General features: G+C 42.6%; 1 protein-coding gene across 1 annotated transcript in view; it reads left to right on the forward strand.

Moving 5' to 3' along the window:
* The window catches only part of LOC142296283 (dihydroxyacetone phosphate acyltransferase-like), a 318,344-nt gene that overhangs the window by 132,057 nt on the left and 167,674 nt on the right, over window positions 1-18,613 (forward strand). The window contains 2 exon segments of the mRNA XM_075339690.1: window positions 2,015-2,238; window positions 17,254-17,502. Of these exon segments, the coding sequence (XP_075195805.1) occupies window positions 2,015-2,238; window positions 17,254-17,502 (473 nt within the window).

The following is an 18,613-nucleotide window of genomic DNA, read 5'->3' on the forward strand; positions in this document are numbered from 1 at the left end:
TGAAACAGAGTGAAACATTTAAAGGGGTCTGAATACTTTATAACAAAATATTGAGACGAACTTTTGTTATTGACCAAATGACCAAATACTTATTTTCCACCATAATTTGCAAAAAAAATCTTGACAAATCAGACAAGGTGATGTTCTGGATTTGTTTTCTCACTTTGTCTCTCATTGTTGTGGTCTACGTATGATGTCAATTGCAGGCCTCTCTCCTCTTTTTAAGTGGGAGAGCTTGCACAATTGGTGGCTGACTAGATACTTCTTTTTCCCCACCCCACTGTGTGTGTATATATATATATATATATATATATATATATATATATATATATATATATAAATATATATATATATATATATATAATTATAGTACTGACCAAACGTTTGGACACACCTTCTCATTCAAAGAGTTTTTTCTTTATTTTCATGACTCTGAAAATTGTACATTCACATTGAAGGCATAGGAATTATCACGTGGAATGAAATACTTAACAAAAAGGTGTTACACAACTGAAAATATGTCTTATATTGTAGGTTCCTCAAAGTAGCCACCTTTTGCTTTTATTACTGCTTTGCACACTTCAAAAGGTTGTCACCGGAAATGGTTTCCACTTCACAGGTGTGCCCTATTAGGTTTAATAAGTGGGATAATAAGTCTGGTGGATACACAGCTGATAGTCCTACTAAATAGACTGTTAGAATTTGTATTATAGCAAGAAAAAAAGCAGCTAAGTAAAGAAAAATGAGTGGCCATCATTACTTTAAGAAATGAAGGTAAGTCGGTAAGAAAAAATTGGGAAAACTTTGTAAGTGTCCCCAAGTGCAGTGGCAAAAACCATCAAACACTACAAAGAAACTGGCTCACATGAGGACCGCCCCAGGAAAGGAAGACCAAGAGTCACCTCTGCTGCGGAGGATAAGTTTATCCGAGTCACTAGCCTCAGAAATCACTGGTTAACAGAAGCTCAGATTAGAGACCATGTCAATGCCACACAGAGTTCTAGAAGCAGACACATCTCTAGAACAACTGTTAAGAGGAGACTTTGTGCAGCAGGCCTTCATGGTAAAATAGCTGCTAGGAAACCACTGCTAAGGACAGGCAACAAGCAGAAGAGACTTGTTTGGGCTAAAGAACACAAGTAATGGACATTAGACTAGTGGAAATCTGTGCTTTGGTCTGATGAGTCCAAATTTGAGATCTTTGGACCCAACCACCATGTCTTTGTGCGATGGAGAAAAGGTGAACGGATGGACTCTACATGGCTGGTTCCCACTGTGAAGCATGGAGGAGGTGTGATGGTGTGGGGGTGCTTTGCTGGTGACACTGTTGGGGATTTATTGAAAATTGAAGGCATACTGAACCAGCATCGCTACCACAGCATCTTGCAGCGGCATGGTATTACATCCGGTTTGCGTTTAGTTGGACCATCATTTATTTTTCAACAGGACAATGACCCCAAACACACCTCCAGGCTGTGTAAGGGCTATTTGACTAAGAAGGAGAGTGATGGGGTGCTACGCCAGATGACCTAGCCTCCACAGTCACCAGACCTGAACCCAACCAAGATGGTTTGGGGTGAGCTGGACCGCAGAGTGAAGTCAAAAGGGCCAACAAGTGCTAAGCATCTCTGGGAACTCCTTCAAGACTGTTGGAAGACCATTTCCGGTGACTACCTCTTGAAGCTCATCAAGAGAATGCCAAGAGTGTGCAAAGCAGTAATCAAAGCAAAAGGTGGCTACTTTGAAGAACTTAGAATATAAGACATATTTTCAGTTGTTTCCAACTGTTTTATTAAGTATGTATATATATATGTGTGTGTATATATATATATATATATGTATGTATATCTATATATATATATATATATATCTATATATAGATATATATATCTATATATATATATATCTATATATAGATATATATATATATATATATCTGTATATATACAGTGTATATATAGATAGCTATATTTGAATGGCTTTTTCACACTGATCAATACATTTTATATTACAGACATAGTCTTGAGAGACCATCAGAAGATATTCAGAAGTTTATTTCTGACATGGCATACAAAGTAGAACTTCATCAAATAGCCAACATGGTGCTTAGTCCTGGAGATTTGATAGCAGCAATTTTGCTCCAGAATCTGCCAGTATTGAACTACAATCTGTTAGTTGAGGAGATACTTTGGCTCAGGAAGTTAACAGAGGACTTAGGAGGTGTTTTGGATTGGCCAGGTATGAACTGTTAATATAATATCATGTAAATATACAGTGCTAAAAAAATTATTATTTGCCATAATGATGGAACCCCGAGCTGAAAAAATTAGAGTAAGAGAAAATATAAAAGACATTTCCACAAATCACAAACAGTATAAAATCACACTATATGCGGATGATGTAATTCTTAGTATAACGGACCCACTAGAGTCACTTAGAAATACAATTAATATTCATGATGATTTCTGAGCCATATCATATTATAAAATCAATTATTCTAAGCCCCAAATTTTGGGTTATAACATAGACCCTGATTTAAAAGATTGTATTCAGAAGGAATTTGCCTTCAAGTGGGAAACTGAAAAATTGCAATATTTAGGGATATACATCACAAACCCAACCAAAAAAAAATTGGATCTATGAACATTACCCCATTATTAAACAACATCCAAAATGAATTGAAAAATTTAAAGATGACTGAAGTTTCATGGATGGGAAAGGTCATATCATATAAATCTATTATTTTGCTGAAAATTCTATACCTATTCCGATGTTTAACAACAACAATTCCTAAGCACTGGATCCAGAAACTACAATCTCAGTTATCACTATTCATTTGGCAAAATAAGAAACCTAGAATTTTGCAAAAAATCTTATGTAAACATAAGAGGAATGGAGGCCTAGGTTTACCGAATATTTACGCTTATTATTTAACTAGTCTCATTAAACAGACCCAAAATAGTCTAATTACAGATTTTAAAAATAGTTGGGTACATTTAGAAAAACATTATAATCGAAACATTCCCAAATCAGATATCATTTTGGCCAAACTTTTAAACACACAAAAAACATTAACTAAATTTCAGACAAGTAAAGCAGAACTATGGGCATGGAAATCCCTATTAAAAACAATGATGAAAGATAATGTGCCTTTGGGGGATATTAAATGTTGCCCAATTGAATCAATACAAATTCTGACTCCCAAAATGAACATAATGAAATGGAAACAATACAACATAAACAATTTTCTCGACCTAATATAAAATAACAAAATCTTACCCTTCAAAAATATACAAATAAATTCAACATCCCAAATAAAGAGAAAAAAAATTGGTACCGTATAGAAAATTTTCTTACAAACAAAAAACCTAGATTTCAGCTTCCTAACTGCGTAATAAATTTATTGAATAATCCACTAAACCAAATTATTTGGAAAACCAGTAATATATATTCCTTGCTAAATGAAGATTATCAATTTGACCTAAACCTAAATAATTGGGAGAAAGATTTGCACAAGAAATTCCCTATAAGTACATGGAAACAAGCTCTGGAAACAACTTATGCAACTGCAGCCTGTGCTTCTCTTCAGGAGACATATTATAAAGTGTATTCCAGATGGTACTACAGTATACCCCTCTAAAGTTGGCCAAATTTTCTGCTAAAAACTCACCACTATGTTGGAGAGGTTGCGGGAAATATGGATCCTTTATCCACATTTTCTGGGGATGTCCTTTACTTAAACCCTTATGGAAGGAGGTCAGAGACCTCTTAAAGCAATTAACTACAAAAGAGATAAATCTTAATCCAGAATTGGTCATTCTCTCCATAGGGTTAGAAGAATATGAGAAAAAGTATAGATACATTGTCTGTCACGTTTTCTTAGTTATTAAGAATTTATTAGCAATCGACTGGAGAGAAGAAAGAATCCCATCTATTTCAGAAGTTACGGACAGGGTTTCAGCTCATAATTTCTATGAGTATAATATTGCGTTAAAAGAAAAAAAACTATCAAAGATATAAAATAAGATGGTCTCTTTGGTCCCAGAAATACATGCCAAACCTTGTTTTGACTTAGTTCCTTGACATTCTCTAAATAATATAAATGTAATATGTTATTTCTGAATGTGTTTATTTACTGTGCTAAATGAATATAAAAGTTTTTATAATCTTGCTTGACTTTGAAACTTAACGAATTGCCTCAACGTCTTCCTCCTTCCCTTTTTCTTCCCATTTATATTCCCTAACTCCTTCCATTCACAGCTCCCCTCCAATACCCCTTCCCCATCCACTTTTAGCCTACCCTTTCTTCCCTTCCTCTTCCCCTTCTTTGTTCTTTCAACAATATTTTTAAGAATGTATTTTAAATACTTCTATTACCCCCTCCCCTGTAATTGTAAACCCCTTTAAAATTTAATAAAGTATACAAAGAGAATTTTTCACCAGGTTTTTACTACCCCACCTGAGAACAGCTTGATAAAGGGGCAGAGATCCTAATTCCTGCAATGCATTACTTACAAAGCAGCTTGCTGTAGTTTTGATAGTCACTGTTTCATCTGTTGCTGATCTACCAGCTGTTTGAAGGATGAACTCTGTATAACCCCGCCCACATCACTGATTGGCAGCTTTCTGTGTGCACTGTGCATAAGAAAGAAACTGGCAATCAATGGTGGGGATGAGGTTATTTACAGCTCCTGAATATGGAGGACTGCATGGCCGCATATTTACTAGGTTTTCACATCACCAAACAAAAGTTTGCAAAAAAAAAATCACATACTACCTGAGTGAGCACAATATACAATTTATAATATACCACCATTATGGAATTAATGGCAATATAAGTGAATAAATATTACTATTATTATTCCATTCAGACAAATGAAGGCTTAAGGAGTAGTCTAGTTACAATGGTCAAGCATATGTACAGAGATCTGATCATTTTATACGTAGAACATCAATGATGACAGGGGGGCACTCTTTACATCTAGAGGTAAGAATGTTTATTCATCATCACAGAGGTACATTCCTTACAGCAGTGAGAGTATGGAATTTTCATGAAAAATACGCTCCTCGACATTGAAATTTTAACACCAAGAAGGAAAAGTTGTGATGTTATGGAAGTCACAGGATCAATAGACATGTTAATAAGATTCAAATAATGAAAGAATATAAACACATTTTTAAAACATTATGAGTTATTCACTGTGATGGTGGAATATTGTGGATTGTGTACTATTTTGTGTGGGTTGGTGTTTGGGCGTGGTTCACTGTCTTGTTTGTGCTGCTTCTGTGTACATTGTCCCATTTGCAGGTTTAATTCCTCCCAAGCCAGCCTTTTGTTCCTAAATCGGGGGAGGAGTTGTGAGATCCACCTACTATAAACTCTCTGCTTACCTGGGAGATTCAGTTAGTCTGTGTGGAAATTGAAGAGAGAAGGAAGAAGATTGAACCTCTGGGAGAAGCTGTGGTCTTTCAGAGAGAAACTGGACATTTTTATTTATCGCTTATTGGATTATATTCATATTTTTGGACTAATTTTTCCCTGTTTTGTGGATTATGTTATGAACCATTTGATTTGCTTGGAATAAATGCTTATTGGATTGAACAGTCATCGCTCGCTCTGTTGATCGTGTGATATGGGACAAGGACCCCGTGACAACTGGTGGCAGCAGCGGGATCAACAGAGCACAGCCTAATGGAGATCCACCAACAGAGTGAGTACAGAAACTGGACTGCTTCCAGTCTAAAGGAGAGAGCCAAAGATCTGGGCCTGAGCTACCAGGGACAGAATAAAGAAGCCTTAATTGATCTACTTGTGGGTGAGAGCCAGTCCACCTCCTCCCAGATGTCTGACGGACAAACACTGGGGACGGGTATCCCTGCCCCAAAAAGCCAGTGGGTGGTGTGGTTCGAAGAGGAGATGGCAGCTCATGGCCTCGGTGTATCTCAGGAATATAAGGAGCAGGCTGCTTGCCGAGCACAGAGGAGACAAGAAGCAATGGAGTCCGAGAGAGGGAGTAATGTGAGTTGGAGTGTAAACCCAGCGATCCAGGAGCCTGTGCGGATCACCCGGGCAGACTTCAAGCCATTTGATGAGGTTTCTGGAGATCTGGATGGGTTCTTCAAGGACTTTGAGCAACAGTGTGTCATAATGGAGGTTCCCCACTCTGGCTGGATGCGTTTGTTAGTGGGACTCCTGAACGGAAGCCTGGCAGAGGCTTATCGCACCATTGACTCACAGCGGAACCGGGATTATAACATTGTAAAGCGGACTATCCTGGATTACCATGCCATCACCCCAGACTCACATAGGGCACAGTTCCGAGACTTCCCATGCACCACGGGGGGATCGTTTAGGATGTATGCCCATAAGATGTCCCAGGCAAGTCGGAGATGGCTGGAAGCGGAAGACTCCTTCACTGTGGAAGACGTTATACAGGTATTTCTTATAGAACAATTTCTGTACAAGTGTCTCTCGGAAATACGGGAATGGGTCAGAGAGCGCACGCTGTGCACCTTGGATGGAGCTGCAGCCCTAGCTGATGAGGCCCTTACTATCCGACCACAATGGAGGGGGCTTCTGGACAATAAGACACAGCCTGCTCCTTCTCCCCTGCCCTCTCCAGTTATATCTGCTCCTCCAACCAGCCACCATTGGATTATATTCATATTTTTGGACTAATTTTTCCCTGTGTTTTGTGGATTATGTTATGAACCATTTGATTTGCTTGGAATAAATTCTTATTGGATTGAACAGTCATTGCTTGCTCTGTTGATCGTGTGATATGGGAGAATGACCCCATGACATTCACTATTGAGTATGACTAGAGATGAGCTAATACCATACTCATAACGAGTGCTTTGTAATATTCGTGTATTCATTACGAATAGCAAGTACAATACAAGTCAATGGGAAATGCGAGTAATTTTCTGCTGGAGCCAACAGAGAGGTCTGGGGGCCTGAGGAAAAGGCTGAAATGGATAGGAAAATTATGAAACTGAATTGGGAGAACCTGGAGAATATGCCTGCATGCATTTCTGACACATATGGTTTCTGGGATCCCCTGAAGCCACACAGAAGAATGTCCATGTGGCTTCAGTTTATCGGTGCCCCTGCAGTCTGTCGCGCTGCCCTGCCCAGCCCCACAGTGACTCACACAGCAGCATGTGAGCAGCTGTGGGATGACGAGCGCCAACATCAGGATGTTAGCTCAGATCATTACCTGCTGTGATGATCTCCGCTGAACTCGTGACGTCAGCGCTCATCACTGACTTCCATGACTCCGCGTTCTCACATCAAGTCTCGCGGGCAGCCCAAAACTGTGACTAGCTGTGTCGTCACGAGCTCACGGAGCAGTTCTCGTGAAAACGTGGCAGCCATGGAACTCGGTGACGAGCACTGACGTCACAAGTTCAGCAGAGTTCATCACTGTAGGTAATGAACTCAGCTAACCTCATGACGTTGGCGCTCATTACGCCCTGCAGTGACCTGGCCTGATCTAAGGATGTTAGCTCAGGTGACTGCACTGCTCTCCAGGCCAATGGGGAACATTGTGTTCTTCATTAACTGGGACAGTGAGTATGCTATGGATCGTTGTGGGACCTCCTTATTGGATTACGCCGACACGGATTTGTTGTTTCTTTTCAATAAATTGGTGAAAAAGGGAATGTTTTGGAGAGTGTTTTTTCAAATAATTTTTTTTGTCTTTTTTTTTTTTAGTACTGACTGGGTTTGTGATGTCAGGTATCTGATAGATGCTGTGACATCACTAATGCCAGGGCTTGATGCAAGGTGACATTACACAGCTGGTATCAACCCCATATATTACCCCGTTTGCCACCGCACCAGGGTAATGGGATGAGCTGTGTGCGAAGCACCAGGATTAGCGCATCTAATGGATGCGCCACTTCTGTGGCAGCTGCGGCTTACGATTTTTAGGCTGGGGAGTTTCCAACAACCGTGGACCTCCCTAGTCTAAGAATATCTGACCACAGCTGTCTGTTGTACCTTGGCTGTTGATCTAATTTGGGAGGGAGCCTACAGTTTTTGTTTTAAATTATTTATTTAATTCAAAATAACAGTGTGGGGTGCCCTCTGTCTTGGATTACCAGCCAGGGTAGAGCTGCCAGCCGTGGTCTGCAGGCTGCTGCTGTCTGTTTGACCTCAGCTGTATACAAAAAATAGGGGGGACCTCACAACGTTTTTTTGAGTGAAATAATCTGTGGCTAAAAACAAAACTAAACACCCTTTAGTGCCACATGAAAGGCACTAAAGGGTGCCAGATTACAAAATGCAGGGGAGTGGGACATTATATATGTCTTTCTATCTATCTATCTATCTATCTATCTATCATCTTTCTAGCTTTTCACTGTATATAACCCTCCTTCCTTCGCAAAAAAAAAAAAATGGAAGGCACACTGATGTAAAACGGACCGCATACAGAATGGAATGGATGCAGTTGTCACACGAATGTGCATTGTTTAAAAAAATTAGCCCTATGGGCTGAGTCATGGTTAACACAGGAAGTCCTCATCACAAAAGCCTCCAATGACAAATAGTAATTAGGCTGGAGTAGGAGTACTGTCCTGGTTTGTCCTTGTCCGTCACTGCACAATGTGCATAGTGTTTACAAAAATTAGCCCTATGGGCTGAGTCATGGTTGACACAGGAAAGAAATGGCTTTATATGGGAAGGGGTGGACGTTAACATCAGTAGTCAAAATGAACATTTTGGGGGAATTTAGTTTGGCTTGCTCTCAAATGGAGGGATTACAAACTGTGGAGAAATCCAGTCCTTGTTGAATTTAATCAGAGTAAGTCTGTCTGCATTTTCTGTGGAGAATCGTGAGCGCCTATCAGCGATGATTGCCCCAGCTGAACTAAAAACATGCTCTGACATCACACTAGCAGCCGGGCAGGCCAGCACCTCCAAGACATATAAGGAGAAGTCGGGCCAAAGTGTTCAGCTTGGACACCCAATTATGAAAGGGAACTGAAGCATCAGAAAGATTGCAAGTATGGTCACTTAAGTACCCCTTAAACATGTTGTGCAACTTCTCCCTCCTTGGCATTGTTACAAGCACAGATAGCCCTTGCTGATGTCCTTATTTATTTGCGCACAATTTTCCCCCACCTATGTTGAATTTGTTGTTGGTGTCTTTCCCCAATAATCCTTGGTGTTGAAAAGAGCCGGTAACTGCCACCAGCGTTGTCTGAGAGTGATGTTTTCATCAACTGATCTACAAAGACCCTTTTGAAGGATTCCATTGTGCAATCCTTTGGTGACTCCTAAAGGAGAGAAGGAATTTTCTCCTTGCACCATTGGTCCAGAAAGGTGGCCAACCAGTATAAGTTGTTGGATAAAATGTGTATCACGCGAGGGTCTTGCCACAGACACTTAAACTTACACATGAAGTGTGCCGTGTGGGCCAAGCTGCAAACAGGCAAAGGTTCTGTGTCCCCACCAGGAGGAACAATATTCATCCTCTCCTCACGCTGTCTCGCCTCCTCCACCTCCTCCTCTAGAGCCCATCCATGCTGGACAAACATGAAGCTGGGGTTGAGAGTCCCCTGTGTAGCATTGGGAGTCCCCTGGGCAGCACAGAAAAACAAGTGTTCTTCCTCCTCATCTTCCTTATTGTCACCCAATGTTGCCTCACAATTTTGGCTGGGCAGGGTAGTATCATCCAGTGGGAAATCTGGCTCCATAGCCACATACTGGCCCTCAAAGCTTCCTCTTTGAGATTTTGCAGCAATTGTTATAACAGACACAGCAGCATAATGGTTAAGTGGATAATAGCCTGATCTCCACTCATGAGCTTGGTGCAGTACTCAAAATTCTCAAGAACCTCACAAATGTCAGCTATCCACACCCACTCAACAGTTATGTGTGGTGACTGACTCTCAGTCTTACGGGCATGTTGAAGCTGGTATTCAGCTCCTGCCTTCGGCTGCTCAGTAATCCGCGCCAACATATAGAATGTAGAGTTCCACCGCGTGGGCAGGTCACACATGAGTCGGTACCTTGGCACATTAGAGCGCTTTTGCAACACTGTAAGACCAGCAAAAGCGGTAGAGGAATGGCGGAAATGGGCACTAATACAACGCACCTTTGCAAGTAGGTACGGCAAGTAAGGGTATGTTTTCATAAATTTCTGAACAACTAGGTTCAGCACGCAAGCCATGCACAGCACGTGTACCAACTTGCCGACCTTTAAAGCCGCCACCAGGTTGCTCCCATTATCGCAAACAACCAGACTGGGTTGGAGATGCAGCGGGGAGAGCCACTGATCAATCTGCTCTTCTATACTTTGCCACAGCTCTACTGCAGTGTGTGGTTTGTGACCTAAACAGATCAGCTTCAGCAGAGCGTGTTGCCAATGCGCTGCTGCACAGCTCCCAACTTGGCAGTGATGGGGAGGGTAATTCAGCAGAGAATGAGGAGTAGGAGGAAGAAGAGGAGAGGAGACAGGAAGTGGCATATGATGAGGCGGAAACACTGGTAGAAGTTGGCCTCACTATTCTTGGTTTGGGTAGGATGTGTCATGTTCCAGTTTGCGATTTTGTCCTAGCCTCTACAAGGTTCACCCAGTGTACCATGACAGACATGTATCATCCCTTTCCGCAACAACTTGCCTATGTGTCTGTTGTTAGGTGGACCTTCCCAGTTACGGCGTTGGTCAGAGCACGTTTGAGATTGTTTAACACGTGCTTGTGTAACTTGGAGACGGCACAATGGACAAAAGAGTGGCAGCTGGGAACACCATCATGGGGCAGCCACAGCAAAGAGATCATGGAAACACTGTGTTCCCACAAGCCTAAACAGCAACATCTCCACGGCTAGCAATTTGGCAATGTGCGCAAATAGGTTTTGTACCTGTCAGTGCGTGGCTGGATATTTACGCTTCCTTTCCAAGCTCTCAGGCATGGATAACTAGACACTTTGCTGGGACAAGGAAGTGGATGTGGTTGATATTTGCTGTGTCTGTGCAATCACAGCTTGTGGGCAGGATGTATCAGCACCTGCTCCCTGGACATTAGATTGGGAAGGACATGGCACTGGGGATATGGCAGTGGTTTGACTTGCAGACAGAAATGTGGTGCCCTGTTTTTCTGCCGACCAACTGGGGTGATTGGCTGCCATGTGGATCCGCATACTGGTGGTGCTCAGGTTGCCTTTGCCCTGACCTCTGCTCAACTTGGTATGGCAGATGCTACAGATTACAATGTTTTTCTCTGAAGGACTTTCAGAAAAAAAACCTTCTAGACAGCGGCTGAATGCCCCCTTGCCCTGGCTTGGGCCACAGTGGGGGTGCTATTGGGAATAGTTGACCCAGTTGTAACTCTGGGCAAACTAGCCCAAGCCAAGCAAACTTTGACCCAAAAAATATTGCGGAGAAAGTACAAGGGAGTACTTTGTACCAGGCAGCACAAAATGGTAGAGTCCTGCTTTTGTATTTGCAAAAGCCGGTAGCAACGTATTAATGTGGCTGATGTGGACAGTCGGCACAAGTCAGGCTGTGAACCCCTAAATATTGTGGAAACAGAAACGGTGCTTTACTGTATAACGCAGCAGTAAATGCTTTGTAACTATTTGCAAAAGCCACTAGCAATGTATTAATGTGGCTTATGTGGACGGACGGCAAAAGTCAGACTGTGAACCCCTAAATATTGTGGAAACAGGTCCCGATTCCCTACCTAATCTACAATCTCTTCCTCCCTGCTGTGACTTTATTCAGTGCTATCAGCTTTTAAAAGAGCTATTGTGTTCTGGTTTCTGGACGGTACTATGGAGGTAGAGACACACACTTCTTTAAACACTGTTCCTGCTCTAAAATCTGTTCCTCCATATGCTACATTGACCTACACTGCAGGTGGCCCTGAAAAGGGCTTTGTGTGTTATTAAGAGGCCTACACTCTCCCTAACAGCTGCTTGCTCTATCACTATGCTGATTCAATGCTGGCTCCAGATGCAATGTGCGCAAAATGGCGGTGGAAGGCTTTTATAGACCCTATGACTCTGCAAGGCCAGCCAATCACAGTAATGTCATAACCAAGATGGCTGCGGCATAAGGCTGTGTGCACGCGTGTGCCTATTGCATGCAATTATGCTGCGTCTAGCTCTGCAGCATAAATGCATGCATCCTGCATCCCCAGCATAATCTATGAAGATTGTGCATAATCCATCTGCACGTTGCGTTTGAGAACGCAGCGATTTGCATGCTGAAATTTTGGTCCAAATCGCTGCGTTCAAAAATGCAGCATGTCACTACTTTCATGCGCTTTGGATGTGGCTCCCACTCTATCTATGGGAAAGGCAGCATCCACAGCGCATGAAATTTGGCATCTATTCTGCAGAAACACTGCATCCATTACGCAGTGTTTCTGCAGTGATTTGAAGCTCACATGTGCTGCCAAATCGCTGCAGAATTTTCTGCAGTGACATGACGCAACGTGTGCACATGCTCTTACTGTGATTGATTAAGAAGCCCAACATATTTAGTGGCTGCAAATCAGCAGACAAACATGCTTGGCGAGACATCCGAATATAGTGAAGCGAATACACCATTACTCGCTATATAACGAATACCCCGAATACCATACTATTCTGCGAATAGTGGCGAATACATTCGCTTATCACTAAGTATGACCTCTACAAGTAGAAATACATGGCTTTATAATGTTATTAGTGAGGTTATTAATGAATGTCTGCGGAGACTTCTGCACACTGAATGCACTTTGGTAAATCCAGAGATATAGCATGCCATACAAGCAGGTTTAGGGCCACACAGTAGTCGTGTTGAAAAACAGCTCCTGGGATACTTTGGAGAAATGGACTTAACACTTGATCCATGAACAAATCAAAATAATTCCAACATGTTAGTGTACCTAGAATGAATACTAGAAGAGTCCAGCTATTGTATATTTTGTCCTACCACATAATCCCAGAAATAGGACCAATGTGATGTTCCCTTGTGAAAGTCTCTTCATGCCGTTGACCATGTGGTTGCTAGACGTATCTCCAGCTATCATTGCCTCAAAGATTTAAGCGGAACTTATTGCTGAAGATGGTAAACCTTCATTCCAACCTTCATTGCCTTCTTGCTCAGTGGCATGATGGCCCTTGTGAGTGGTGGCATAAGAACAACAGAACACTTATGGCTGAATGTTTGGCTCACACAACCCAACTGTCATGATTTATGCATAGCTCTGCCATCCCTGAGACAGTGCATGTATACTGCCTGTGGGGTTTAGGTCCCTTGGGAGGCCCTGTTCGTTCTGGCCTCGTTCTGGGAGTCATGCCGCCATATCTTGGTGCTGCTATCTCCTGGACACTGCCAGTAATATTTCCGGCTCTGCTGCATGCACTGTTCCTGAGAGATGTTCTCTGTTTATTGTCCTGCTACCAGGTACTGTTTGTCCTGACCTCCTGCCCGACCTCACCTGACCTCTATTTCCCTGACCTGACCTCCTTTTCCCTGACCTGTCCTGACCTCTGTCCCTCCTGCCCATCCTGACCTCCTTCCCAACCCTACCTCCGTTCCTCCCTGTCCTCTGGACTCCGGTCCTTTTCCATGTCTTCCACTCCTTCCCCTGTGCTTACTTACTTTCCCGGTATCTGACCTCTGGTCTCTACTTTGACTTTGGCTTGTTTTATCCTCGATACAGACATGACATCCCAGCATTGAAAATGACTGATCGACTATCCCTGCTCTTGTGATAGCGACCTCTAGTGGGCTTCTGTCTTACTGCACTTAGGAGTTCTCTTTCTACCTGAGTCCCAGCGTCCCCTAGCGGCAGCTTGACACCAACATTGTACAAATGCCTTCTGATGGTTGTGTACACATTGACACCTTATGTTTAGTACATGAAGTCCACTTTCAATTGCAGTACAGAATCTATCAATCGAGGAACCAGTTGTACGACCATTTCTGCAAGGTGTCCCAGGAGATGTTTTTCAACATGATAATGCCACATTGCAGGTTCCTGGTGCTATTATGAGTGGCCTGCATGGTCTGTATATACCAATCATTACCTGCTGTGTCTTTGGACATGTCCCAGGGAATCATGAATGGATAAGAAAGTCGGGTGTAACACTGCGCTAAAACCATGAAGCCAAACGATGTGATGAATTCTTTGCTATATTTTCTTTATTCAGGCCAAGTCTACGCGTTTCAAAGGCATGTCCGCCTTCTTCATCAGGACAAAGGAAAAAACAGCATGATCTTTTTTCCTTTGTCCTGATGAAGAAGGCGGACATGCCTTTGAAACGCGTAGACTTGGCCTGAATAAAGAAAATATAGCAAAGAATTCATCACATCGTTTGGCTTCATGGTTTTAGCGCAGTGTTAAACCTGACTTTCTTATCCATTCATGATTCCCTGTTGCATTATCGGGGCTGCTGCTTGACCATTTTCTGCATACATAGGAGTTGTGCCTGTCACAACTTCCATAGGTGAGCACCTGTTTTCATTTTCTAAGCCTGCATTGTTTGCCAGATAAGACCCTATGTGCGCTTTTCTCTCCACAGCATTTTGGACATGTCCCAACATCTGGCACATCTTTTGTTGACAATTGCAAAGGGAGCTGCCAGCAGCAGATCTTGATGATTTGCATGTCCAAATGTATTCAGCATGGCAGAACATGCCTCAGATAACCATTAATGGCTTCATTGATAACATACCTGTCATGGGCGTGTCACACATGACAGACAGTTCTTTAGTTTCCGGCTGTAGAATGTTGCAGCTTTAGGCTACACAAACTGCTCTCTGACTTTCCCTTTTTCCTTACTTGGGGTTTATCCCTGTCTCTTTAAGACCCTGCAGATTTCTTCACCTTTTCACCTGTTAATCTTCAGCACTTCCCTTTCTGTCTTTAACCCCTTAACGACCGCGGGCCGTAAAATTACGTCCTAAATGACATAATCTTACTGCCCGCGGTCCTCCGGCGGCAGCATGCCGCGATCGGCACACATCTCAGCTGATTTTCACAGCTGAGATGTGTGCCTGCTAGGCACGAGCAGAATCGTTATCTGCTCGTGCCGATTAACCCCTTATATGGCGCTGTCAATACATGACAGCGCCATTATAAGCGCGATCGCGGTAAAGTTTTACTTACCGCCGAAACCGGAAGTCACGTGACGCGATCACGTGACTCCCGATAGTTGTCATGGTAGCACAGGGTCATGTGATGACTCCTGTACTACACATGAATTGGTTTCACTTTCGCTGTGCCCGGGGCACAGCAAAAGAGAAAGACAGCGTATCTGCTGTTTACAGCCTTCCAGCTGTGATCAGCAGATACTGCAGAGCGATCGGAATGCTGATCGCAATAGCCCCCTAGGGGGACTAGTAAAATAAAAAAAAAAAGTAAAAAAATAAGTTTTAAAAAATTAAAAAAAAACAAAAAAACCTAAAAGTTCAAATCACCCCCCATTCGCCCCATTGAAAATTAAAGGGTTAAAAAAATAAAAAATATACACACATTTGGTATCGCCGCGTTCAGAAACGCCCGATCTATCAAAATATAAAATCAATTAATCTGATCAGTAAACGGCGTAGCGGCAAAAAAATTCCAAACGCCAAAACGACGTTTTTTTGTCGCCACAACTTTTGCGCAAAATGCAATAAGAGGCGATCAAAACGTAGCATCTGCGCAAAAATGGTACCGTTAAAAACGTCAGCTCGAGACGCAAAAAATAAGCCGTCATTGAGCCTAAGATCCCGAAAAATGAGAACGCTACGGGTCACGGAATATGGCGTAAAACGTGCGCCACTTTTTTCGGACAAACTTCCGATTTTTTTTAACCCCTTATATAAAAGTAAACCTATACATGTTTGGTGTCTACGAACTCGCACTGACCTGAGGCATCACACCCACACATCAGTTTTACCATATAGTGAACACAGTGAATAAAATATCTCAAAAACCATAGTGCTATCGCACTTTTTTTGCAATTTTTCTGCATTTGGAATTTTTTTGCCATTTTCTAGTACACAATATGGTAAAACTGATGGTTTCATTTAAAAGTACAGCTCGTTCCGCAAAAAATGAGCCCTCACATGACCATATTGACTGAAAAATAAAAAAGTTACGTCTCTCAGAAAAAGAATGGTGAAAAAAAAAAACGGAAAGCGAAAAATCGGCCGGTCGTGAAAGGGTTAAATACCCTCATTCCCCCTTACTCTGTGCCGGTGTAATACCCTTAATAAGGCTTCAGTGCAAGCAGTTCACTTGTATTCATCTGGAAAAACTTTGTTGTTGTTTCAGTTCCTCTCCCTGAGTCATCTGCATGTAAATTATTTGTTTTCTTTACCCCTATTTGTAATCCATGTGTCTTCTTTAAAGCTAAGTGAGGTTGCCTAAGCGCTCATCCCATTCATTCCCTACCTTGGGCCTATTTTAGGGTCAGGCATTTGGCTTCGCGCATAGGTGTGGAACCTAGCTAAAGGAAGGAAGCCAGGGGCCAGCAGTAGGTTTAATCAGGGGTCACCATCTCCTCCTTCCCTAGACACAGGGTTTCCCTTCCCTTTCGCTTGGTACTTCCCTGTACCTAGCATGACAATACCAAAGTATGTAAGTGCTTGTATTTCCGCTTGTGGTGCTCAAACTTGATACAGAATAAATCTAGATATTTTGAAAATGTAGTTTCCATTTTTTTTCATGCTTTCATCAATACTGTGATTTCCATAATTACATTATTTTTCCTTCTTGAAATTACCATTTCAATATTGATGAGTTTATGATATTACAGGTTGTGGGTACTAGGTTCCGGAAATTGGACATCGATCCAGGAAACTAGACTGATTACCATTTTGGAAGTTGTTTAGGATTTTTTGCCTAATATTGGGTAATTAGCATTTGCTTCATGAGGTTGTTGCCTTCCTCTTGATCAACATTTTACTTTACAAATTTAACTCTTCTTTGAATCTAAAAACTGTGAAATTATGAATTTTGCACTCACAGTTTAGTCAGGTTACAAACTGAGCACAGATCATACATCAACACAGTGCACACACCATAGGTACACAATTTCTAACTTGAATAGAGTTCTGTTGCAATGTACTATACAGTGGATGACTATGAGCTGAGCTAAGAAAAAACACACAGGGACCTTGATCTCATCCTCCACTGTATCAGCAGGATTCATGGATGTCTAAACCCCTCCCACATTATAATGTCATGATGTAACATCACATTCAAATTCTAAGAATACCTTGTTAATGTTTTTTATGTCTCTTTATATCTGTCATCCAGATAATAAATCAATCGATGATGTTGTTCAATCCAGTGTCTCTCTGCATTCAAATATTATGGCTATTGTGGACAGACTCATTATTTTACTTGAGCACAATGGGACAGAAGCTGCCTTTACTGAAGAATTGGTCACCAAACAAGCTCACACTTTTCTGACTTGTGCCTCTTACAGAAACAAAATGATTAATCTTTTTATACGTCCTGCACTTGTGGTGCTGGCATGTAAAACAGCGCAAAGTTTCGATAAAGGTAAAAAATATTTCAGTCTATGTAAACAGAGATAGCAACTGTTTGCCTATTATTACTTTCATTTGCTACGTTTTCTAAGGTTTAAAAGCTTATCCTTTCAGAAAGTTCTAGTTCAAGTTCCCTTGTTGAGCTCGTGAGTATTGTAAAAGAAAAAAGTGCAAATACAAAAAAAGTACCGTATTTTTCGGACCATAAGACGCACTTTTTTCCCCCCAAATGTTGGGGGAAAGTGGGGGGTGCGTCTTATGGTCTGACTATAAGGCTGCGGGGAATGAGGGTGCCGCGGTGCAGCGGGTTATCGGCGGCACGAGCAGGCTTTAACAGCCTGCCGTGACCACGTGGGCCCGCTCATTACATATGCACGCCCATCCTCCCGCCCATCATCTCTCAGCGAAACCGGCGCTGACAGGTGGGCGGGGGGGGGTGCGTGCATAATTAGCAGCCGGCCGTGATCACCCCTGGCAACTGCAGCCTGGAGTGATCATGTGCGGCTGTATTCACTGCCCCCCGTGCATCATTATCAGCGCGGGGTGCAGTGAATCAGTGTACTCACCCGTCACCGTGTGTGGAGCCGCCCCCCTGCAGCATCGCGTCTTCCTGTCTGTGCCGGCGGTCAGCTGATCTGGACACTAGCGGCACGCACCGCGATGACGTCATCGCTGTGCGCGCCGCTAGTATCCACCAGAATCGATCAGCTTACCGCCGGCACAGACAGGAAGACGCGATGCTGCAGACACCGGTGACGGCTCCACACAGCGGCGCTGCAGCTGAGACAGAGATCGGTGCTTCAGGGAGTGAGGAAGGGTAAGTATAAACGTTTATTTTTTTTTTCCTGTGCCACAGGATACAAGCCATTTACCAGGATGGGGGCATTTCATGATCAGGATGGATGGGGGCATTTCATGAGCAGGATGGATGGGGGCATTTCATGAGCAGAATGGATGGGGGCATTTCATGAGCAGGATGGATGGGGGCATTTCATGAGCAGGATGGATGGGGGCATATCTTGAGCAGGATGGATAGGGGCATTTCATGAGCAGGATGGATGGGGGCATTTCATGAGCAGGATGGATGGGGGCGTTTCATGAGCAGGATGGATGGGGGCATTTCA

Source organism: Anomaloglossus baeobatrachus, chromosome 3 (assembly GCF_048569485.1).
Source record: "Anomaloglossus baeobatrachus isolate aAnoBae1 chromosome 3, aAnoBae1.hap1, whole genome shotgun sequence".
NCBI classification, from domain to species: Eukaryota; Metazoa; Chordata; class Amphibia; order Anura; family Aromobatidae; genus Anomaloglossus; species Anomaloglossus baeobatrachus.